Source organism: Myotis nattereri (genome assembly GCF_964212035.1).
Source record: "Myotis nattereri genome assembly, chromosome: 3".
Lineage (NCBI taxonomy): Eukaryota > Metazoa > Chordata > Mammalia > Chiroptera > Vespertilionidae > Myotis > Myotis nattereri.
The window spans coordinates 42,553,206-42,576,750 of record NC_138077.1 but is presented as its reverse complement, the minus strand read 5'-3'; the positions used below and the strand labels follow the sequence as shown (position 1 = coordinate 42,576,750).

Here is a 23,545-nt window from a genome sequence, read left to right as displayed (position 1 = left end):
AGTGTTTGTGCTGAATTTACTGCTTTCTCACACCACCTCTGACTCTCCCAAATTTTAATTTTTCATCGTATATATTTGCCAGACGTGAGCCTTTCTCCAGGGATCAAGAAAGACCCAAGGAAGGGAACAGGGAGTGAAGAGGAAAATACTCAGAAGAAACTAGATAAATCTTTTCAAAACTATGTCCGTGTTCTACTTCATCTATACCTATGTTACTGTCAGTTCCTCAAGGCCAGAACCTGTGTGCCTTCTAGTGAGAGGCAGATATGTTGTTTAGAAAACCATTGGTGAATTTAATTTAATTGGACATGGGATCTGAAATTCCCTCTCTGAACAGAGTTAATCTTCACATCCAAGCCAAGAAGACAGAGCCAACCCTCAAACATGAAAGGCATGCCTGGCTCTTGCAGGACCTGAAGGAAATATGTTAGCTCTTCTCTTTCTATACAGAGAGATACCCTGATGCCTTCGCTAGTCAGGGCTGAGCCCATCATGGGAGGAAGGAAGGATAAGAAAGGGCGAACCTGGTTGCAAGCCTTACTGTCCCTAGCATCCTCTTTCAGAAGCCAAGATGTGGCAGGATGAAGATTTGGCCTCCTTCATTAAAACCGTGGTCATAACCTGAAGCCATCAAGTGACCAAATACAGGCATTTCTGATCCTTGAATCAGCACACAAGGCTTCACTCCTAACCTTTCCCAAAAATTTATCTTCAATTAATACCCTAAATCCTTACCAATTTAGAGCAAATAATAATAATAATAATAATAATAATAATAATAGCTACCATTTATTGAGCACCTATTCTACTGTGTGCCAGGCACTGTGCTAGGCACTTTTCGTACAATATCTAATTTAAATCCTCACAACAACCCTGTGAGGTAGGTATTATTATCGTCATTTTACATATGAGGGAACTGAGGCTCAGAGAGATTAAATAACTCTCCTATCACACAACCAAAAAGTAGTAGAGCTAGGATTCAAACCCAGAACAACTTGACTCCAAATCCCATGCTCCTGTGAACTAGAGCAGAGGCAGAGGGCAGAAGGACTGAATTTAAGAAAGATTGTTGGAGTAGAATGAATATGTTCTGCTGAATAGTAAGATTTGGGAAGGGATTTAAGTCCATAGATGTTTCTCGTTGATGAGCCTATGTAGATTGTGAAAGTAACTAGAATTGGAATTCATGAAGTGGGGGAAATGCATTGAGTCCATATGGACATGTCCATGAAGATGTCCGGTGAATAATAAAAACACAAATCTAAAGATTGGAGGGAAATTGGGGATGGAGAGATAGATTTGAGAATCCCCAGCATATCAAAGGCAGGTAAGGACCTCCTGATGGATGATACCATTTGGGGAGTAAATAGGAAAGAGAAGTGGATTGAAGACAGAACACAGGGAGCACCAACACTGAAGGCAGGAGCAATAGTGGAAGAATTCTCAAGAAAGTTGGACATGGCAGAGTCAGAAAAAAAAGAGAAGTATAGGAGGCAGCCCTCCTCCCAGTGGCTAGAAGCCACGGTCTGGGTTGGGAGCAAACTAGAGCTGCTAGAAGGCAGGCAAGACTGAGTCAAATTTCCAAGGTAGCCTTCACTCACAAAAAAACCCAGGAAGTATTTAAATGAATGCCAAATGCCCCTTCCCTGGTTTGCCCCAAAGCCTGGAATTTAGTACTTCATCTCTTGACACCCCAGTTCTGAAAATATGGGAGCCCAAGTGAGCCAAAAGAATTTATAGAAGAGGCTTACAATCATAATTTGTTTAGAGTAGAAAGCAGGTTAAAAACAAAAACCTGGCACTCGCAGAATTCCCCCTGCCCAATCATGCTCTGGGGCAGTGGTTCTCAACCTTCCTAATGCCGCGACCCTTTAATACAGTTCCTCATGTTGTGGTGACCCCCAACCATACAATTATTTTCGTTGCTACTTCATAACTGTAATTTTGCTGTTATGAATCCTAATGTAAATATCTGATATGCAGGATGTATTTTCATTGTTTGTGACCCACAGGTTGAGAACCGCTGCTCTGGGGTACCATGGTGATGTGAAAACAGGAGAAAGTGTGCAATGCAGGGGGCAAGGTGAGAACAGCCTGCTTGTTGTCTGGGGAGACCTCTGATGAGCCCCACATATGGGCTTTATCTAGGTAGGATGATGATAGGGACATGTCGGGGAGGCTTAAGGGCTATGAGGAAGGGGAGAAAGGATAGAGGTAAGTCAGGGGACCAGCCCCACAACCTGGGAGAAAATTGGGAGAGAGAGGCCAGCCCTCTGGGCAGGGACCAGCCCTGAGGCTTAAGTGGACTTGCATAGGCACCTGTGTGTGTGCACGTGTGTGAAAGAGAAAGAGAGAGCACGCACACTCTCTGGAAAGGCGAACAATCCCTCATATATGGGCAAAGGGCTGGAGCCCTCCCCAGAAGCCCAGTGACTCAACATGCTGAAGTGTGGGTGTGGGGGCTGCATATCCTCGGGAAGCCCTGAGGGGCTGTTGAAGCAGGGTTCCTGGTTTCCTCGGAGGCTGGGCCTCCCCTCGCTGGGGGCTCACAGAAAGTCAAACAGCCCGAAATTCTTGGCTGCTCCACGCCCAGGAAAAATTGGGGGAGGAAAAAAGAAAGAAAAGAAATGTTTCAGGCCCAGAGGTGAGATGAGCCTGTTGGTTAGTAGGGTTAGGGGTCTGAAGGAACCAGCACACAATTGCAGGCAAGGGGTGGGGTAGGGCAGAGATCAGGCAACGAAGGCCCCCACTGGGCTCCTGGTAAGGGCTCCGTGCAGGAAGGGATAGCATGGATATGTACTACAGGTGACCCACAACTCTAGGGTGCAAGCAGCAGGCAAGAGACTGTCAGGCAGCAGGCAAGCAACAATGAGGAGGGGCAGATGGAGCACGTATTTTTTTGGTGTCAGTATTGCGTGTGTGGAGCAGTTCAGAGATGGGACACATGCTTGTGGCGATGAGGTTAATAGGGAGATGGTGTAGCCGAATGAATGGTGAACGGGACCTGAGGTGGGGAAATGGTGGGGATAAGGGGCTGGGCAGGCCCTCAAGGGCACAGTTGAATTCCTGAAGTGTATGCACAGGTGAAGGGAGTCAGGAGCAGCACCAGCAAGTCGGGTCCCAGGGACATGAAGGATCCTGAGAAGTCCCGTGCAGCAGTTAGTGGGCAGAGGGACAAGCTGGGGCTGCTGGCAGGTTAGGGGCTGCAATAGCTATGTGGGTCACCCCACCCTCGCTGAGCTCAGCGAGCAGTTAGCGCGCCTGGATTTAGTTCCGTTTATTTCCCTTTCAGGTACCAAAGTAAAAAAGACTGGACAGATGGAGAGAGGGGCGCAGCCAGCCAGGTTAGAGGTGGGATGGAAGTGGGGGAGGGGCCCTGCTCACATCACATCCACAAAGAACTCACTGGGGTTTCCCATGGCCATGCGGAAGGACTGTCTGCTGGCAGTCAGTTCGGGGGGCACCGAGGCCAGGTCACGGCCTGGGGGGGCTCCTGGGGGTCCCATGGCCGCGGGCGGTGGGGGCATCATCAGCATGGGGGGGCCGTAGAGAGGGGGCACGCCAGGGGGGCCGTAGCTCGGGTGCGTGTGATGGCTGCGCAGGCTGCTGGCCAGCGAGTGGTGGCTGCGGTGGCTGTGCTCGCTGGCGGCAGGCCCCGAGCGCTCGCTGGGCGCCCGCTCCCGGGGCCCCCGCAGGCTGCTGCGGGTTGTGTGGTCCGACTCGCTGCCGCTGCCACCTGACTTCGAGTCTCCAGCCTTCGGGTCTTTCTCTTTCCGCCGGTCGCTGCCACTGCGGTTGGAGCCACTGCTCCGGCTGCCTGCAGGGGACAGGCAGGGGCAGGGTGGTGGATGTTCAAGAGCTCGCCGAGGAAGCCTGGGTCTCCTCCGCCTTACCTGTCTCCTCCACCTTACCTTCACTGTGCTGACTGCTGGCACTGCCCCCGCCGTAGCTGTACCCCAGCTCCGGGAAGCCTGGGTGCGGGTTGTAGGGGTGCGGGGGTGGCGGGTACTGGTAGGGGAAAGCCATGGGCCAAGGGGCAGCCCCCGGGTGCGGCAAAGGGGCCAGTGTGTCCTGGTCAGAGGCACCGCTGGAGCCGTCGTGATCGTGGAGGGACAGGTTGGCCATGTCTGTGGAGGGCAGGAGAGGGCCGGATGTTGGGACTCCCCCATACCTTTGCACCTCTGTCAGGAGGGAGGTCCCAGCCTAGGCTGCATTGGATGCATATGAGATGACAACAGTAGTGGTAGTTTCCCACCATTATGGAGGAGGCATAGGCCAGAGAGCTCACATTCCTTCTTAAACCCTCTCCACCACCCCACAGAGGTGGTAGAGAGGGAGCCCCTGCAGACAGCCCGGGGAAAACCCTTCTCAGGGAGGCCCCAGTCACCATTCCTAGCCTCAATGCCAAATCCTGATACCCACCTCCCAGAAAAGCCTTTGGCAGTTTCTCCTCCTTCCTAAGTGGACTGGAAGGGACAAATCTCACTCTGTTCACTTAGGGCAGTGATTTTCAACTGGTGTGCCACCAGAATTTTTAAAACAGGCAGAACCTGACTAGTGAGGGGCTCTGACCTCTTTTTCCTTAGACTGTCAAATAAAAAGAGTGGCCAACACAACAATAACGGTCCCATGTGAGTGAGTCAAAATTATACCGATCTTTTTTGTCAGATTGGCAAGACAATTTTTTTGTGTGTGCGCCACAGAATTTTAGTATTTAACTTATATGTGCCATGAGATGAACAAGACTGAAAATTGCTGACTTTAGAGGGTAAAAGGTAGAGGAATGTAGGAGGCTGACACCTCAGACAACGATCAGGTAGGTACTGCATACCTGCAACTCATTAGGGACAATACAAAACACTATCTCATACAAATATTACCCCAACCCTATGAAGAAGGTGCTAGGCACATTTTTTCCACATGAAGTAAGTGCAGTCCAGAGAGGTTAAATGACCAGCCTGAGTTCAACCTAAACTGTAGCCAGAACAGAAGCTAAAAGTTGCTAACTTTTTTACATTTCCAGATGAGGAAATTAGTAAGGAGTAGGGAGCAGTTTGGTGAAATTGTGCCCTCCCCTCTCACCTAACACTAAAAAAAAAAAAAATACCCATTAAAAACCAGAATGAACACAGGGCCTTTCAGAACCTTCCCATACAGAAGGCCATTGGGAGAATCAATTTCCTGGTGCTGCTGGGGAGGGTGGAAGCGGGGTGGGAAGGGCCCAGAAAGAGAACAAGTTAGGTGCCTCGTCTGTGCTCTCCACCACATTCCCAGGGAGGCGTGGTTCTTCATTGTATTAACATTACTTCTTTCCCGACTCTGGCTCCCCCAGTAAATGTTAAGGATAAGGATGCCCCCACTAATGTTAGAACTACCTGGAAGGGAGTTTAAGGGGCCACTAGGACTAATGACCTGCCTTGGACACCCCTTACTCACACCCCATCTGTACCAGATCCCAGAGGCCTGCCAGATATAGACTGAGCCCTTTGTTCCAAGCCCTTAAGTAAGCCAGCCCAACCTTCCAGGGGAGAAGAGATAAGGAGAGGGGGCCCAAGGGGGCCAAAAGCAGCCAATGAAGTCTTCCAGCCAAGCCATGAACTTGTCAGGGCCAGCAGCTAGCATGAAGGGTGGTGGTGGTGGTAGTAAGCAGGGGCCTGCCTTGGCTCATGTTCCAAGAGCTGGTGACTATTTCAACTTCCAGGCTATCATCCCAAGGAGAGTGACTATGTGTTCCTGGGGCTACCCAGGTCCTCGGCTTTTCCCTTTGAGCTTGCCACTCTCCCAGCTTAGGACACCTCAGCCAGTGAGAAGGAAAAGACCTGTTATGTCAGTATCTCCCTGAGCTGGGCCTCTGGTGCCAGGTCCATGGGTAGAAGATCCAGGAGGACCCAGGAATGGAAGGATGTCTCTTGAGCAAAAACTAGAGCTCTTCTGAAAAGCTTTATGTGTCTCTGGAAATTTGGGATCAGGGCTGACTTCTGCTAAGGATGACAATATCACACTTGATTGAGTCTAAGAAGCCACTGGTTGTAAGATGCACTCCAATTTCAGACATTGAAATGCGTGGTAAGTGTTCATCTTAGAATCAATTAAATATATGAAGAATGGACACCTTTTTAAAGGGTACTTTCTGTGGGCTAAACATGGTGCTGAAAGCATTATATACATTACATTGTCCTCAAAACAGCTCTATGATATAGATTCCACTATTACTTCCACCTTACAGATCAACATATTGAGGCATTGAGAGGCTGTGTCACTCATGTTCACACAGTAAGGGTAGTGCTAGGATTTGAACTCAGAACTGTCTAACTCCAAAACTCTGTGCATCTACTCCATGTGGCCACGCTGGAGCAGCTGAGGGCCAGGGACCCACCCTCCACCAGGACTTGTGCTCTGAAGAAACAGCTTTTCTGGTCCCTAGAACCTAATCTGAAGCATTTTAAGAGTTAGTTTTTGGACTCCAGCCAGCACCACTGGGCTCAGAGAAGGTTCCCTCAGGTAGAGGTGGCTGCTGGGGGAGGGTTTCAGCTCCCAACACTGAGTGATGCTGTCCTGTTCCGAAGACTCCCCTTCCAAAGGGCTTCAGAAAGAGAAGAGGGCTTCCACGCAGACCTCTCCTGCTTACTAACCCCAACTGGCTTTGCACTTTTTCAAGAGCAAGTCCAGCTCCTGTTATAGCTTGTAGAATCCTCTGCAACAGGGGTGGGGAACCTTTTTTCTGCCAAAGGTCACTTGGATATTTATAACATCATTCACAGGCCATACAAAATTATCAACTTAAAAATTAGCCTGTTATATTTACTTAAACATTTAATTAACTCACCCCTAATGCCTTGGCAGGGCCAGACCAAATGACTTCCAGGGCCTTATACCACCCACAGGCTGGACATTCCCCACCCCTCTCTACAACCTGGCCCTGATAGCTTCTCTAGCTCCATCCTGAAGCACAGTCCCTCCACAGAGGTCTGAGGAAGCTGAGGACATGGGGCCTCAGACAAATCCTAGGTCCTACCCTGGTGGACCCTGCTTGATGCTGGGAAGCTAAGCAGGGCCCAAGGATAGGAACTCTGGCCTTGCCAAGACAATGTTTCTGCACCACTACACACCTGGTCAAACCCAGATGGTGGGAAGAACAAGGGCTCTGGAGCCAGAAAGACCTGGAACCATGGCCTAGTTTCTCTGCTTCTAGTAGTGAAACCTGGGGTGGACTATTTACCGTCTACATATCTCAGTTGCCTCATCTGAAAACAGGGATAGTAATCCATCTCCCGAAGGGCAGAGAGGAGGTTGTGAGGAGTGATAGAGTGAGATGATGTTTTAGAAACAATCAGCATGGTGCCAGGCACTTAGAAAATGCCAGCCCCTCCAGGGGACGCAAGGAAGGTGAAGAGGCTGAACTGGGTTCTGCTTCCACCACAAAACTCAGGCCTTGAGCTGGGAGCCCAGCTCTGCTGCCCCCTCCTCTGGTTCCCTGGAGTCTGCTGCCACACCCCTGGGCACCGCCCCAGTCCCAGCCAGAAGACAGGGCAAGGAAGTGGGGAGGCACGTACTGCCGCAGAGGTCACCGAAGATGTAGTAGCACTGCTCGGAGAAGGTGATCTTGTTGACAGTGTGGCGGATGAAGCCAGCTTTCAGCAGGTTGCTTGCATACTTGCGGGCTTCTCGCCGGTCAGTGAAGCCTTCCACGTTGTGGTACAGCCAGTCCACCACATCCGAGCCTGGGAGCAAGGCTACCTTTGATTGGGAGGCCCACCTTGGGCTCATCTGGCCTCACAGAAGCCATGAGGGTGGGCCTGGTTCCAGCTCAAGGGAGTTACTGGGCGCCCAGCCTATCCTGCTCCCTCACTGCCCACCACCCCATCCTTCATCCCACCATGGAGCCCTCTCACCGATGAAAGCATTGGGGATAGTGATCTTGAGCCACATGCGGTCTCGGACCTCCAGCCCGGATTCAGGGGAGGCCATGGCTTTCACAATGGCAGCCATGTCACTGTGGATGGACAGGTGAAAGTCGTCTAGGCCTGGGGGTGGGAAGCAAAATGGTCAGGCAGAAAGGGGCTGTGGAGGTAGGCAGACGGGAGTTTGCATTCCAGTTCTACCGCCTAATAAATATGGACCAGTGTTGGACAAATTATTGACTTCTTGGACACTAAGTTTCTCCTGTAAAAATAGGGACTTTCACGTCTACTTTATAGGGATGTTTGAAGATAATAATGTAAACGAAGGTGCCTAGTATAGTGCATAACGAGTGTTATGATAATAAAAATGGCAGTCATTATTACGTGCTTACTTTATGCCACACACTGTGATAACTGCTTCACTTATATCCTCTCATTAACCCCCAGGAGCCTGGTAAAGTGCACATCTTTAGTCCCATTTTACAAGAGGAAACGGAGGCTCACTGAGTGCTCAATACCAGTTCAGAACCAAACACTGTTTGGTGAGCTTCGGGTGTCCCCTGAGGGAAGCTGCAGTGTGAAGTAGCTGGAATGAGCCGAGCCCCCTCCAGCCCCTCTGCCTTTCAAGCAAGTCTCCACATGGGCCTTCATCAGTCCCTCTCACCTGGCCCTGTCTGCTGGGCCCAGGGGACAGGGTTGGACACTCACGCTCTGTGTCAGGGATGGAGCTGGTGATAGAGGAGCTGGTGGAGGTGATGGTGCTCAGGGAGGGGCTCATGCCGTAGGCAGGGAAGGTGCCAGTCATGGCTGCAGTGTGGGAGACCCAGGCCGCAGGGTCAATGGGCCGGATGGGCTCGCCTGCAGGGAGGATGAGGAGTTAGGGGCTGCCCACCCTGACCAGTGCTGGGCCCAACAGGGTAGATGTGAGGGTTCAGGGCAACACAGAAGGCAGGAGAGACGGAGCTCGTGTATGCCAGACACCAGTTTTAGGGCCAAGTTTCCCATCCACTTACTCCTGGGCAATGTGAAGCAACCACGTGGACTTGGGTCCCAGCACTTGGCTACAGTCAGGGTGATGGGCCTGAAAGCAAGGGTGTCCCTAGTGAGGGCAGGATGTATGGAGGCGAGACCAAGCCCCTTGCCTGATAGCCAGAAATGCCTGGCACCTCCTCCGTAATGCTTCAGCCCATCCATACCCTGGTTTGTGCACAATCTCCCGCAGTACCCGGACTGCGTCGTCATTACTCATGTTCTCAAAGTTGATCTCGTTTACCTGGGAAATAGGACCAGGAGTGGGATAAGCAGCTGTGCTGGGGAGGGAGTTAGGGAAGCTTGGTGGATCAGGAGGTCTTCCCCACCAAGAAAGGGCCTCTGAATAGGGTAGAGAGGGTAGGAAGAATGAGAAGGAACAGAGGGTACATCTCCCCAACTCCCTATCTACACCACCAGCCACAGTGAACAATGGTACCTGTAACAGCATATCTCCTGGCTCGATGCGTCCATCAGCAGCCACGGCCCCACCCTTCATGATAGAGCCAATGTAGATGCCTCCGTCACCACGCTCGTTGCTTTGGCCCACAATGGAGATGCCCAAGAAGTTATACTTTTCTACAGGGAGTAATAAGACCTTGAGATGGGAGCAAGGTTCCTAACCAAATTCTGAGCCCCTTATTAGAAAGAGTGGAAAGGGACAAGAGCTAACATTTATTGAACGGGAACCAGGCACTGGGTTCAGCATGCTCAATAGGCTTTCACTAATCCTTGCTGGATGTGAGGCAGGGACGCTCAGTCTCATTTTACAGAGTAGACAATTGAGGTTCAGAGGATTTAAGTGACTCTTCTAAGCCATTAAATGGCAAAACCAGTATTCAAACTCATTTAAATTCCAGACAAAGTTGGGGCTCTTTTCACTACACCCAGCTATCTCCTAAAAGAGTGGGTAGGGCAGAAATCAGAGAACAAGAAGGCAACAGATAAAACATGGGAAATGGGAAGCAATCAGAAATCACTTCCTCCAGGAAGTCTTCCCTGATGCTTTTCTCTGCTTCCATAGCTCTGTGTGCTTCTCTCTGTCATAGCCCTGATCATGAGATACTGAAATAATCAGTTTAGGTTTATGAAAGAGAGCTCCTTGAGGGCAGGGAACATAACTTGTGTCTCTTTAAACTCCTTGAGTCTGCCCAGTGTCTGGCATACAGTAGGCACTCAAGACTGTTGTTTCACCAGACTCACCCATGTTGAGAGTGACCGTGATGATGTTGAGTGACATAGTGGAGTCCGTGATGCTGCTGAAGGATGAGGACTGGAATAGATAGAGACTCTGAGCAGCAGGCAGGGGTGGCAGGACTCACTGCTCTCCCCTAGCTCCTCCTCAAGGTGAGCCTTCAGCCACCACCTTCCCTCTAAGGTTCTAGACACTGACCCAGGGGAGGGGATCTAAGGACGGATAAGCCCTGGCCTTGCCCCACTCATCCCTAGCACCCCAGGTCCCATACCCGCTCAATCCGGGAAACCTTCTGCTTCCGCCGCCGCCGCTTGTGTCGTCTCATCAGGCGTGAGGCACTGCTCTGCTCTGTGGAGCTGCTGAACCTGTGGGGCCCACAGTCGTTCCCCACCAGGCTGACCTAGCCCTGCCCCGTAAGAGGCACTGCAGGGCCCAGGTCCCCAGCACAAAGCCCACATCCCTCCCAGGGGCCCAGTATCCTCAGGGTTCAGGGCTCCTCAGGGATCACCTGCCCACCAGTCCTCATGAAACCAAGGCCCTACCTGCTGGTGGAGTCATCCTCCTCGGAATCAAAGAAGCTGGTGGTCTCCAACTCGCTGCTCATGAGGGTAGTCGAGCTGTCATAACCCCCTGGTTCTCGCCGCCGCTCCCCTTTTGCAGTTCCATTTAGCCGGGTTGCTGCAGGGGATGGAGGCAGCTGGGTTCACAGTGCCCAGGGTAGGAGGGAAGGGAGGAGAGGCAGGCTAGGGGCTGCACTGGGGCCAGTCCTATCCAGAGCTCAGGAAGTTGGGCAAAGAGGTGGTCAGCTGAGTGGAAGCTGTGGGGAGGGCACCGGGATGGGGAAGGCATCTGTTCAGGGAAGACGCACTGTGCTCCGGGCCGTCCCTCCGGCGAGGCCGCTCCCGCTGGGCAGACACCAAGGAGTCCGTCTCTGTGTCATTGTCCAGGTTCTCCTGGCTGCCCCCACCAGCATGAGGGCTGCAGGGAAGATAGGACTTGGTGGGGGAGGGGGCAGGCTGGGGGCTCCCTCCCCCAGCCCTGGGCTGAGCTGACCTGGCCCTCCCCACAGGCCCTGCCTACCCTCAGGTCACACTCACTGGAAGGATGGCGGCCGGGAGTCCCCAATGCCTCCTGTGCGCTCCATGGGAGGTGGCAGCTCCGATGGGTTATCAGCACAGAAGGGAGCTGGCTCTGGGTGTGAGCCTTCAGCTGACACCAGCTGATGGGGAGAAATGGGTAGGCAGTGTGGCACGAGGGCACCAGGGAGAGTAGGATAGTTGGCTTCTGGCAGGGCATGAAGACTTGGGGAGAATGAAGCAGACTTGGGGACACGGAGGGAAAAGAGACAGGACTACGCAAGGACAGCTGACCTGCGGAGCAGACCCACTGCCAGGTGGACGGTGTCGGGGAGGCATGGGCTGGTGAAGTGGGATGGGGGCAGAGAGTAAGGGTCCAAGGCAGAGTTCAGCAGGTGACAGAAGGGAACCTGAGGCAAAGTGCCTCCAAGGGCATAGGAACCAATTTTGCCTCCTATGTATGTTTCTGTAGCCGCCTTTTCCCTTTCACACCACTCCCCCAGTTTTCACCAAGGCTATAGAATTTGGGGCAGAAACTGTTCAGTTAGAAACTTAGGGACAGTTCAGATACTGAAACATAAAACCATCAGCTATATAACCTTAGCGATGTCTTTCCTCCGTCCAGCCCATGGCAGGAATGTGGACGGAGGGAGGGTTGAGGACGGATCCTTACCCAGGACACCACCCGGCCATTGAAGCAGGGCAACTTGGCATTGTCATCTGAGATCTCCTCCTTCACCACTCTGCAAGGAAAGGGAGGTTGTCAATGAGCTTTCTGGGGTAGAAATGGAGGTGTCCTCACAATCCCAACTCTCAGGGGCTCCTCCACCCTAAACTGGGAATCAAACCACCAGTACCAGCCTGTTCAAACAACAGCATGGGTGGGGGTGACCCAGCTGCCTTCCTGGTCACCTGACAACTCGCTGTCCCCCATGAGTGCAACCACTCCCTAGAATCTCAAGAGCGCTTTATCCATCCCCAGTAAGGCTCTCATGGGCTGGAGTTTTTCTTTCCCTCTCACCCTAAACTAGGAAAAAGAACACCCTGATTACCGTCCTTCCTTTCTCAATTGGGAATCCTGACATTCTTCTGGGAGGTGTGGGCGAGGAATTTAAGAAAATTAGGAAAGAAAAAGGGAAAAGACATTTACTGCTGTTATGATAATAGTAACAATTGCTCTCCTTTATTGAGCATGTATTATGGGCCAAGCACTAAGTGCACACTTTACTTGTATCATTTCATTTACTACAGCAATGCTATATATAAGATACAGATAGGGAGACGAAGGCTCAATAGGTTCAGAAATTCACTTATAGTGACACCACTAATAAGTGAAGTGCTGGAATTTGAATCCTCATCAGCCTGACTCCAAAGCCTTTATTCCTACTAATTATACCATCTTATCTCCCCTCAGTGATAATATATATTCTTCACACCAGCCTCATTGCGTAGACAATATGATCCCCATTTTATGAATAAGGAACTGAGAAACATTCAGTAACTTGTCCAAGGCCACAGAGCTAGAAGATGTCAGAGTTGAAATTCAACCCCAAGCTTGTCTGACTTTAAATCCCACACTCTTTGGACAGTATTTCACATTCTCTCCTGTACAATGACAGAAGTGATGTGGGTCTGTGTGGAAGGTGAGGTAGGGGAGGCAGTGATGTGAGGCATGGGGGGTGGGGGTGGGATGTGGTCGCAGGCATGCAGTGAGGCAAGAAGTCAGACTATGACCACAGTTTGGGGCCAGGGGAAGAAACTGGAATAGTTTGAGGTCCCCCAGGAGGACAGAGCTGGAAAGATGTGATTAGGGGCAAGAGGGGGACACATGCCTGGAGCTGTGAGCAGAGAGGGGAGACACTGAGGAAGGAGGCTGCGAAGCCCAGTCTCCCTGTTCTTGAAGAAGTTCTGCCCAGAACTGGGAACGTGCTTGGCTCCTTGCGATGTTCACATTCTTGGACTCACAGCCAAGTTCGAAGGCCGAGCCTACCCTCCTCCCTCCCATCCAGCCCTGGCTCCTCCATCATTTCCAGCCCCACAACGACCCCGAGAAAGCAGCTCAAATCATCCTGCTCAGGGCCATCATGGCAGAAAGCCTGGAGACAGAACAGGCGGGAGAGAAGGGACAGAGAGGTAGCTCAGACCTGTCAGGCAGTCCAGCCACAGGACACCCTAAGTTTGCAGCCCCCTGTGGGACCTGGGGCTCAAAAGGAGAAGAGGGTGCGTGGGACACATGGCAGGGACTCTGTGACCTGCTTCCGAGAGGGTCTCCCTGTGGTGGGAAACCGTGGCTGAGTCCCCACAGCCCTCTCCCCCAGCAGGCCCCACCACACAGCTCCAGCTACAGATGTTTCCTCTCTTTCTGGGGGTCACTGACAGGTCGCCAAGGCTCTGTTGACTCATAATGATCAGCTGATCAGCCTCAGAAAACCCCCCTTCCCAAGTGGAGCTAAAGGGCTCAGGGTTCCACTGCACACGAGCACACACACGTGAACACACACACACACACACACCACTCTCACACACACACACCACTCTCACACACACACACACACACACACACACACACACACCACACTCTCACAAACTTGGGTTTAAATTCCAATTCTGCTACTTATTAGCCCTCCCATCTTAGAGAAGTTTCTTAACTTCTCCAAGCCTTTGTCTCATCCTGGTAAATGGGATTTGTAAAAGCCTGGCACAATCCAGGCATCCCATAAAAGCTAGTTTCTAACTTTGTGAATTTTCAGCAGGATCCATACTCTCTTTCTAATTAGGAGTAAGTTTGCAAGGGCAGGAACCGAACACATCTGCTCATCATTCACCGTTCATGCAATTAAAAAGCCTTTGCTGAGAGAGCGCCCAGTGAGTTTTAGATCCTGTGCTTGCCGTTGTATGAACCTCAAGCAGCATCAGACCTGGAGCCTGCCTTGCTCTCTGAGGTTACAGTCCAGTGGACAGTCCACATAAGCATATTCCAGGTGGGAAGTGGTCAGAGTGGTAAGACCAGCAGAGGTGTTCATTGGACAGACACCTGCTGAGTGATACAGATGTCAAGTCCTGGCTAGGAGCAGGTGTATGCACAAATAGGATAAAATACCATAACTTTAAAAGCTGAACCCAGAGGACAGGAGAATTTGGACATGGAGAAGCAGGGGGAAGAAGTGGGTTCCAGGCAAAAGGCCCAGAGGCAGGACAGTGTGACATGGAGCAGGAGGAACATAGTTAGTGACTCTACTTCCCATGTTGCCCCTTCCCACAGCTCAAGGCCACTCTAGCATTGGGTACCGTGTTCTATACACTATCTCCTCAGTGGTAAAAATGCTTATTCTTCTTCCATTTCCCAAATAATTTAAGAGGGTGGGCCTACCCTGAGCTTGACAAATACTTCTGGAGACCTCACAAACCAGCACCTCAGAGGGTGAGCCTGGAGGGGAAGCAGAGACAGCAGCCCTCCTCCTCTGACCCACCGCCCATCTGTCAGTCGAGGCCACTGGCCTCTGCCTGACCTCTTCTTATGGGGCTAGGATAGGTGGCAGCCCTATCACCTCTACAGTTTGCCAAGGCTCAGCATCTCCCTCAGAGAGGATGCATCTGTAAAATGGTGATAATAATAGTAATACCTACAACAGTGGGATTAAGGCCTTGGACTTTAGAGCCAGATTCCTGATGTTGAACCAAGCTTTGCCACTAACTAGCCAGACGGTGTGACCTGGGTAAGTTATTTCAGGTTTTTGTGCTCTAATTCCCTCATCTGTAAACTGATGGTATTACTACCTAATTCATAGGGCTGATAAGAGATTTAAATGAGTAAAAACTAGAAAAGCACTTAGATCAGTGCCTAGTACACTGTAAGCGCCATAAAGAGTTTGTTATATGTGTATGTGTACACACACACACACACACACACACACTCCTCTATTCCTCAGCTATTAGTTGTTTGTGGTAAACCTACGAGGTCTGCTCATTAATCCTTCTGGGGATAAAAACAAAATCAATCTCCAAAATCAATCTCCTCCATTTCATTTTTAGCATTGTTCTCAACCCTGTAAAAATGGCCTACTCTGATACTTTACCAAGGATGGTTCAAGTACCAGCGACATATGCAAGATGTGTTCAGGCGTTACCTGAATGCACATTGCTTAATTCAACAGTTAACATTTATTTTTAACATATCTTATAAAGAAATATAAGTAGAAAATCAGATGGGTGATTTCCTATTATTGATTTGGTCAAGCTAAGAAAGAGTGAGTGGACTGACAGTGAATTTAAAGAACAATACTGTCAATAGTGAGCCGACGTAATGGGGGGCCTCCTATGACTGCAGTGAGGCCTGGCCTGGGTAGGGCCCATGCACAGGACTCCAGCTGATCTGCCCCTACCCATACCCCGAGGCAGTATCTCAGCCTCTCCTAACTCTATTCTTCTCTTACCCGGCCAAGGCATCACCCCCTCCCTCCCATCCTTGCAGATGAGTTCATCCTTCTTCCGAATTTTCCAAAGGGGAGTCCCTAGAGAGGCCGGACCTCCAGGATGGGAAAGCAGGGGTGTCTGTCTCTGGACTGAGGCCAGGCAATATTAGACTTACCCCGCCCCAGGGTAAGTCTGACAACAGAAAGGAGGTTAGAAGCCGCACAGCACTTTCCACTGGAAAAGCACTTTCACACACAGGAGCTCATGGGCTCATCGAACCCTGAGTTCCAGGGAGGGAAAGGTGACAACAAGCATGCCAGGCGAAGGAGGGAGAGGGTGCTTGCTGCCCAGGGCCAGGAGGGCCGGGGTCCTGGGAGAGAAGCCGGCGGCTGGACGCACGAACACTGGGGAGAAGAATGTCTTCCCTCACTCGGCGCTGGGGCCTCAGCTGAGAGCAGTGCAGGCCTCTGGCCAGGGCTGCAGAGGCTGCCTCCAGGCTTCCCCACAGGCCTCCAGGCCCAGCGCCCAGTTAGTGTGGGGGCCTTCCCCGCCCCCCGTCCCCCAGGAGTTGGGGTGTGTGTGCGGGGATGGCCAGGCTCCCCCTCCCAGGCCAGCTGCTAAGGAACCTTCCGGCTCCAACATTCCATCCCTTCTTAAAGGGGAAGTCGCTGCTTCCAAACTCGGCCTGTCCAGAGCCCACGGCTGGGGGAGGAGGGCACCAGGCCGGCAGGGAGGGGAGGTGGGCGCCGAGGGACGCTTCCCGGCCCTCCTACCCGGCTCCGAGGCCCTTTCCAAGACCACCCCCTGGAGGGAAAAGGCCCCCATCCGGGGAGGCAATCAGCACCTGGGCTAGTGCGGGCTCCTCCGTCGGGGTCAGGCGTTCTGCTCCCTTGACAACCTCCGACACACCCCGCGAGGAAACGGGGAGCAGCTAGGCTCCCGGTCTGCAGGCCTGAGCGGCCAGCCTGGCGCCCGGGCACCCCTCGCCTCCCCCTCCCCGCGGTTCCCAGCCCCGCAGCACAGCGCTGGGATGCTCGGTGCTCCAAATATGGCTCGGAGTGTGGAGCTGGGGAGAGGGAGAGGGAGAGGGCCGAGTGCCAAACACCCCGAGTCTGGGTTTAAAAGGTGGCTCCCTGGGCAGGAGGGGGGGTGGGGGGCTCGGGCTCTGGGACTGGGAGGAGGTGTGTGTGTGTGTGTGTGTGTGTGTGTGTGTGTGTGTGTCTGAGCCGCTGGTCTCAGAGGTGAGCGGGCTTCCTGGGCTGGTCCTGATTGCTCTTGGGGAGCTGGACGCCCCCCTAAACGAGAGCGAAAGCAGCGCCCCTACAGAGGCTGGACTCCCGGGTCTGCAACAAGCAAGGGGAGCCCAAAGGGCCGAGGGCCCCCAGCATCCAGAGCGGGGCTGGGAGCCAGGGCAGCCAGGGGAGCGCCAACTGCCGAATGGCCTCTGGAAGCCGGAGGGGCCGGGGTCCCCCGGAGGCGAGGCGGGGGCCATCCTCACCCGAAATCGTCGTCCATAGACTTGAAGAAGAACTTATAGCTGGGCCGCTGCAGAACGCCCTTAAAGTCCGCCAAGGTGACGCGCTCGGCGGGCAGCGGCAGCTTCACCAGGTACGGCGTCTCCTGCCCGTCCAGGTGGTAGATGATCTTGGTCTCGCCCATGGCTCCGGCCTCGGGCCCGGCGGCCCGCGCGCGGCCTGCTCAGGCGGCCGGGCCGGGCCTCTCGGGCGGCGGCGGCGGCGCTCGGCGCGGCCCAGCGGCTCAGCCCAGCCCCTCGCCCGCCGCGCCGCCAGCTCCCTTGTTCTCCGGCCGCTCCCGGGTCCCAGCGCCGCCTGCCGCCGCCGCGGCCGCCGCTTCCGCTCCCCACGCTCCCGGCTCGGCTGGCGACGGCTACTCTTCCGGCGGCCGTGGCCCTCCCGGCTCTGGGCTGCGGCCGGCCCGCTCCCCAACTCCGGCCCCGGCGCGCCCCGCCCCGGCGCGGCCCCGCCCCCGGCCGCCGAGCCGCGCTGGCCTCGCGGCAGATGGCCGGGGCCTCGGCCGCAGACACCCCGCCCACCCGCCGGGCGGCGCGCTGGTTCCTGCTCGGGTCCCAGGCCCCCCGCGAGCGTGGCCGCGCTAGGCTAGGCCCCCAGAGACGCCAGAGCTGATCTCACCAGCATGGCCACGTCCCTGGACGCTCCCCGGTCCAGGCTCCGGACCCGGCGGGGAGGGGCTGCTCCCCTGCAGCTGGGAGGGGGAATGCAGAGGTCGCCTTGGTCTCCAGAGGCGGGTGGGTGGCGGTTCAGCCCAAGATCCCTGGGGGAAGGTGACCTCGACGTGGCCCTGTAGGGTCTGTTCGGAAACACAGCTGCTGTCATCAAGTCTACCACATCTCGTGCTGACTCCTTTCATCCTCAGCACCTAAGTGCAAAGCGGTGGTCTAATAAATGGACGGAGCCCAGCCCGTTTATGAAGCAGTGGTTGAGCGGCAACCTATGAAACGGGAGGTCACGGTTTGAGTCCGGGTCAGGGCACATGCGCGTGTTGTGGGCTCAGTCCCCAGTAGGGGGCGTGCAGGGGACAGCTGATCAATGATTCTCATCATTGATGTTTCTCTCTCTCTCCCTCTCCCTCTCTAAAATCAATAATATGTTTAAAAAAATGAATGGACTGAATGCAGAATGAGTACAAGAATGAAGATGCTTGTCTGACTGGGACAGTAAGTCTCAAACCAGAACTAGATATAATTGGTTCCTAACAGATCTCCTCACCCCTTCCTAATGAATACTGAATGCCAAGGCATGCTGCAAGAGATACAACAAAAACAAGACATAAGGCTGCCCTCAGGACCTTTACTTATCTGGAAGGAGGCTTGCAAATAAACGTCAAAATGACAAATGCTATGAAAAAGATAAAATGGAGTGCCAGGCCCGGGTGGCTCAGTGGTTGAGCATGGACCCATGAACCAGGAGGTCATGATTTAATTCCCGGTCAGGGCACATACCCGGGTTGCGGGTTCGTTCCTCAGCGTGCGATGTGCAGGAGGCAGTGGATCAACGATTCTCTCTCATCATTGATGTTCCTATCTCTCCCTCTCCCCTTCTCTCTGAAAGCAATAAAAAAAGTATATGTATTTTTTAATTTCTGATTTTTATTTTATTTATTTATTAAATCCTCACTCGAGGATATTTTTCCATTGATTTGCTTTAGAGAGGGAAAGACAGAGAGAAACATTGACCACCAGGGAGGAGACTGCAATCTTGGTACATGCCCTTGACCAGATCGAACCTCTGGTTTGCAGTCCAATGCTCTATCCACTGAGCCAAACCAGCTAGGGCTAAAAGTAGCTTAAAAAAAAGAAAAAAAGATAAACTAGAGTGATGTGATGTAACAGGATAAAGAAGGTTATGGGTGATCAGAGAACACCTCTTTCATTTGAGCTAAAACCTAGAACTAATGAGGAAGCAGCTATAAGAAGGTCTGTCTGGTCTGGAGGGAGAGCATTCCAGCTGAGGGCACGACAAGTATAAGGGTTCAAGGCAGGAAAAAACTTGCCTAATTTGAGGAACAGAAGAAGGCTATTGTAACTACAGGAATAGTGTTAGATGAGAAAATAAACTGTGACCAGCTCACACAGGCCCTTTTAGGTCACAGCAACAAGTGTGGGCTCCTCTCACTTCATTTTGTACACTATTGCCAAATTAACATTTCAAGAATAAGTACCTTTTCAGACACTTCTGCTCAGAAACTTCTCCACATTCCCCTGTGCTTTCCAAATATCCTTAGTATGATATTGAAAACCCTCCATAATCTAACCTATATCTTTTTTTTTTTAAAATATATTTTATTGATTTTTTACAGAGAGGAAGGGAGAGAGATAGAGAGTCAGAAACATCAACCAGCCGCCTCCTGCACATCCCCCACTGGGGACGTGCCCGCAACCCAGGTACATGCCCTTGACCGGAATCGAACCTGGGACCCTTCAGTCCGCAGGCTGACGCTCCATCCACTGAGCCAAACCGGTTTCGGCTAACCTATATCTTATACAGCCTTTTGTTTCATTATACATCCTGGCTAAATTTTTAAAAATCCTCACCCCAGGATATATTTAGAGAGAGAAAGGGAGGGAGGGAGAGAGAAAGAGAGAGAAACATTGATTGGTTGCCTCCTATAGCCACCCGGACTGGGGATCCAATCCAAAACCTAGGCATGTACCCTGAACGGGAATCAAACCCACAATCTTTTGGTGTATGGGACGATGCTCCGAACAACTGAGCTGCCCCACCAGGGCCTGACTAAATTTTTGACTTCAGCAAGGTGACCTCATTAGCTATCTCTTACACAAAACATGTATTTTCATTTCATACCCTTCCCTTTATATTTTTACTAGAGGCCCAGTGCATGGATTCGTGCACCAGTGAGGTCCCTCACCGGGGCCTGTGGGGATGGGGCGAAAACAGCAGTCCAATGCCGCCTGCCGCTCCTGTCTGCCTCTCCTGCTCATCCTGGCCCCGCTGAGCCTGCTGCTGCCTCCCCTCGGTAGGCTCGCACCTGCTCTGTTGCAGTGGGCAGCCATGAGCCCTGAGTGTGGAGCCTGTCAGTCAGTGGTCAGCTGAGTGGCGTTGCCGCTGCAGAAGTGCACTGACCACCAGGGGGCAGCTCCTGTGTTGAGCAGCTGCCCCCTGGTGGTCAGTGCACATCATAGCAACCAGTCGACTGGGCGCTTAGGCTTTGATATATATTCTAGATGCCCAGTGCACGAAATTCGTGCACTGGGGGGGGGGGCGTCCCTCAGCCTGGCCTGTGCCCTCTTGCAGTCTGGGAGCCTTTGGGTGATGTCCAAGTGCTGTTGTGGGGAGCAGGGACAGGGGATGTGGGGCATAGCCCTGCCACGGAAGCGGGAGAGGCTCCAGCCACCGCTGCTGTGCTCGCCAGCCATGAGTGGCGCTCCCCCTGTGGAAGCACACTGACCACCAAGGGGCAGCTCCTACATTGAGCGTCTGCCCCCTGGTGGTCAGTGCGTGTCATAGCAATTGGTCGTTTCGCTGTTTGGTTGATTTGCATACTAGCCTTTTATTATATAGGAAAAACTAGAGGCTCAATGCACGAAATTTGTGCAAGAATAGGCCTTCCTTCCCCTGGTTGCTGGCACCGGCTTCCCTCTGGCACCCAGGACCCAGGCTTCCCTCATAGCCCCAGCTTTGTCTGGAAGGTCATCCAGAAGGACGTCTGTCTAATTAGCATATTATGCTTTTATTATTATAGACTAGAGGCCCGGTGCACAAAAATTTGTGCACTCAGGGGGAAGGGGAGGATCCCTCAGCCCGGCCTGTGCCCTCTCGCAGTCTGGGACCCCTCGGGAGATAACAACCTGCTGGCTTAGGCCTGCTCCCGGGTGGCAGAGGGCAGGCCCAATCCCTAGGTGCAGCCCCTGGTCAGGCTCAGAGCAGGGCTGATTGGGGAGTTGGGGTGCCACCCCCTGTCATGCACAGAGCAGGGCGGATCGGGAGGTTGCAATGCCACCCTCAGTCACGCTCAGGGTAGGGCCGATTGGGGGGTTGGGGCACCGCCCCCTGTCACACTCAAGGCAGGGTCAATGGGGAGGTTGCGGCGCCAACCCGTCACAGATAGAGCAGGGCCAATCAGGGGGTTGGGGCGCTGCCCCCTGTCACGCACAGAGTAGGGCCCATCAGGGGGTTAGGGAGCTCCCCCCTGTCATGCACAGAGCAGGGCCGATCAGGGGTTTGAGGAGCTCCCCCCTATCACTCACAGAGTAGGGCCAATAGGGGAGTTGGGGCACTGCCCCCTGTCACACACAGAGCAGGGCGGATCAGGGGGTTGGGGCGACGCACCCTGTCACACTCAGGGTAGGGCTGATGGGGAGGTTATGGCTCTACCCCGTCATACACAGAGCAGGGCCCGTGTGTGTGTGTGTGGGGGGGGGGGGTTGGGGCGCCGCACCCTATCACACACAGAGCAGGGCCCATCAGGGGGTTGTGGCCCCGCCCCCTGTCACACTCAGAGCCGCAGGGCGATCAGGGGGTTTGTGCGCTGCCCCCAGTCACGCTGATCCCGGTGCCGGGAGGCATATTACCCTTTTACTATATAGGATAGAGGCCTGGTGCATGGGTGGGGGCTGGCTGGTTTGCCCTGAAGGGTGTCCTGGATCAGGGTGGGGGTCCCCCCTAGGGTGCCTGGCCACCCTGGATGAGGGGATGATGGCTGTTTGCAGCTGCTCACACACCCTTCAGGGTGGGGGTCCCCACTGGGGTGCCTGGCCAGTCTGGGTGAGGGGCTGAGGGCTGTTTTCAGGATGGCGGGTGACTGACGCTCCCAACCGCTTCTTTTTTTCTTTTATTCTGGGCCAGCTTTAGCTCTGAGGCTTGGCTCCAGCTCTTAGGCCTCCGCTGCTGAAAGCAGGTATCTGGTTTGTTTGGGTTCTATAATCAAAACACTGTTTCAACTCTAGCTCTGAGATCCCGGCTGGCTGAAAGCAGGTTTCTGGGTTTTTGTTTAGCTTCTATATTTGTAACAATGTTTCAAACTGCAAGCTCAGAGGCCGGCAGCGGCAGGCGGGGAACGTTGGAGTCCTCCGTCACTGAAGCAAGCAAGCCTCATGTTCACTTCAAGCTGCCTGGCTGCCGGCCGCCATCTTGGCTGGCAGTTAATTTGCATATCGCCCTGATTAGCCAATGGGAAGGGTAGCGGATGTACGGCTAATTACCATGTTTCTCTTTTATTAGATAGAATTTTTAAATTAAATTTATTGGAGTGACATTGGTTAATAAAAATTATGTAAGTTTCAGGTGTACAATTCTATAATATATAATCTATATATTGTATTATGTGTTCACTACCTCACCTTCCCTTTATTTATTTTTTATTCATTCATTCGTTTGCTTGCTTTTTAAATTCTTTATTGTTTAAAGTATTATATAAGTCTTCTTTTCCCCACATTGACCTTTCCCCAGCCACCCCCACCCCCTAGCTGCCTAGCACATGCCCTCACATAGTACTGTCTGTGTCCGTTGATTATGCTCATATGCATTCATTCAAGTCCTTTGGTTGATTTCTTACCCTTTCACTCCCTGCTTCTCTCATAGGTTGGACGGTCTGTTTGATGCTTCTATGATTCTGGTTCTAGAGCAGGGGTGGGCAAACTTTTTGACTCGAGGGCCACAATGGGTTCTTAAACTGGATCGGAGGGCCGGAACTAAAGCATGGATGGAGTGTTTGTATGAACTAATATAAATTCAAAGTAAACATCATTACATAAAAGGTACGGTCTTTTTTTTTTTTTTAGTGTTATTCATTTCAAACGGGCCGGATCCAGCCCGCGGGCCGTAGTTTGCCCACGGCTGTTCTAGAGTCTCCCTCATATTTGGTCTCTAGACCTCTAATTCTCAGTGGAAGGAAACAATTTATTTTTAATTTCTTTTTTTAAAAATATATATATTTTTTTTACAGAGAGGAAGGGAGAGAGATAGAGAGTTAGAAACATCGATGACAGAGAAACATCAATCAGCTGCCTCCTGCACACCTCCCACTGGGGATATGCCTGCAACCAAGGTACATGCCCCTGACCAGAATCGAACCTGGGACCTTTCAGTCCGCAGACCGACGCTCTATCCACTGAGCCAAACCGGTTTTGGCTTTATTTTTAATTTCTAAGAACTCTTTTGTTCTCCAGTTCTTCCTTTTTATAGCACTTTCTTCATTCTCTTTTAATTTTGAGAATTAGTTTCATCCCTGTGTTTTTAAAAAACTCTCTAACACTCATAGTTTCACTAAATCCTTCAATTTCAATCTATCCCCCAACCTCTCATATCTATTAGATTTGCTGTTGAATCCAGAGGCTCTAATAATTTACATTTCCCCCAAGGTTCACGGGACTATTTCATTTATTATGCTGGGCACTCATGGGCTGTTAGTCTAGAAACTCATGACCTTTGGGT

The 23,545-nt window shown here is 52.4% G+C and overlaps 1 protein-coding gene across 1 annotated transcript; it reads right to left on the bottom strand.

Moving 5' to 3' along the window:
• Positions 1 to 769: 769 nt before the first annotated feature.
• Positions 770 to 17,283, bottom strand: DVL3 (dishevelled segment polarity protein 3). The gene is made up of 16 exons (XM_081086369.1): positions 17,113 to 17,283; positions 11,875 to 11,944; positions 11,223 to 11,344; positions 10,994 to 11,103; positions 10,668 to 10,803; positions 10,397 to 10,490; positions 10,134 to 10,203; positions 9,370 to 9,509; positions 9,098 to 9,174; positions 8,915 to 8,982; positions 8,610 to 8,759; positions 7,893 to 8,024; positions 7,554 to 7,721; positions 3,912 to 4,127; positions 3,407 to 3,817; positions 770 to 2,578 (listed from the first exon to the last, which is right to left on the bottom strand). Exons 1-16 carry the CDS (start codon positions 17,271 to 17,273, stop codon positions 2,547 to 2,549), a joined length of 2,157 nt encoding a protein of 718 aa, XP_080942495.1. The 5' UTR covers positions 17,274 to 17,283; the 3' UTR covers positions 770 to 2,546.
• Positions 17,284 to 23,545: the final 6,262 nt, after the last annotated feature.

Excerpts from the sequence above, each read along its gene's own strand:
- DVL3 (XM_081086369.1), bottom strand. The coding sequence starts at position 17,273 with ATGGGCGAGACCAAGATCATCTACCACCTGGACGGGCAGGAGACGCCG. Across the intron at positions 11,104-11,222 it reads TCCCGGCCGCCATCCTTCCA|CCCTCATGCTGGTGGGGGCA; the intron begins GTGAGTGTGACC and ends TCTTCCCTGCAG. Across the intron at positions 4,128-7,553 it reads CTTCGGTGACCTCTGCGGCA|ACATGGCCAACCTGTCCCTC; the intron begins GTACGTGCCTCC and ends TGCCCTCCACAG.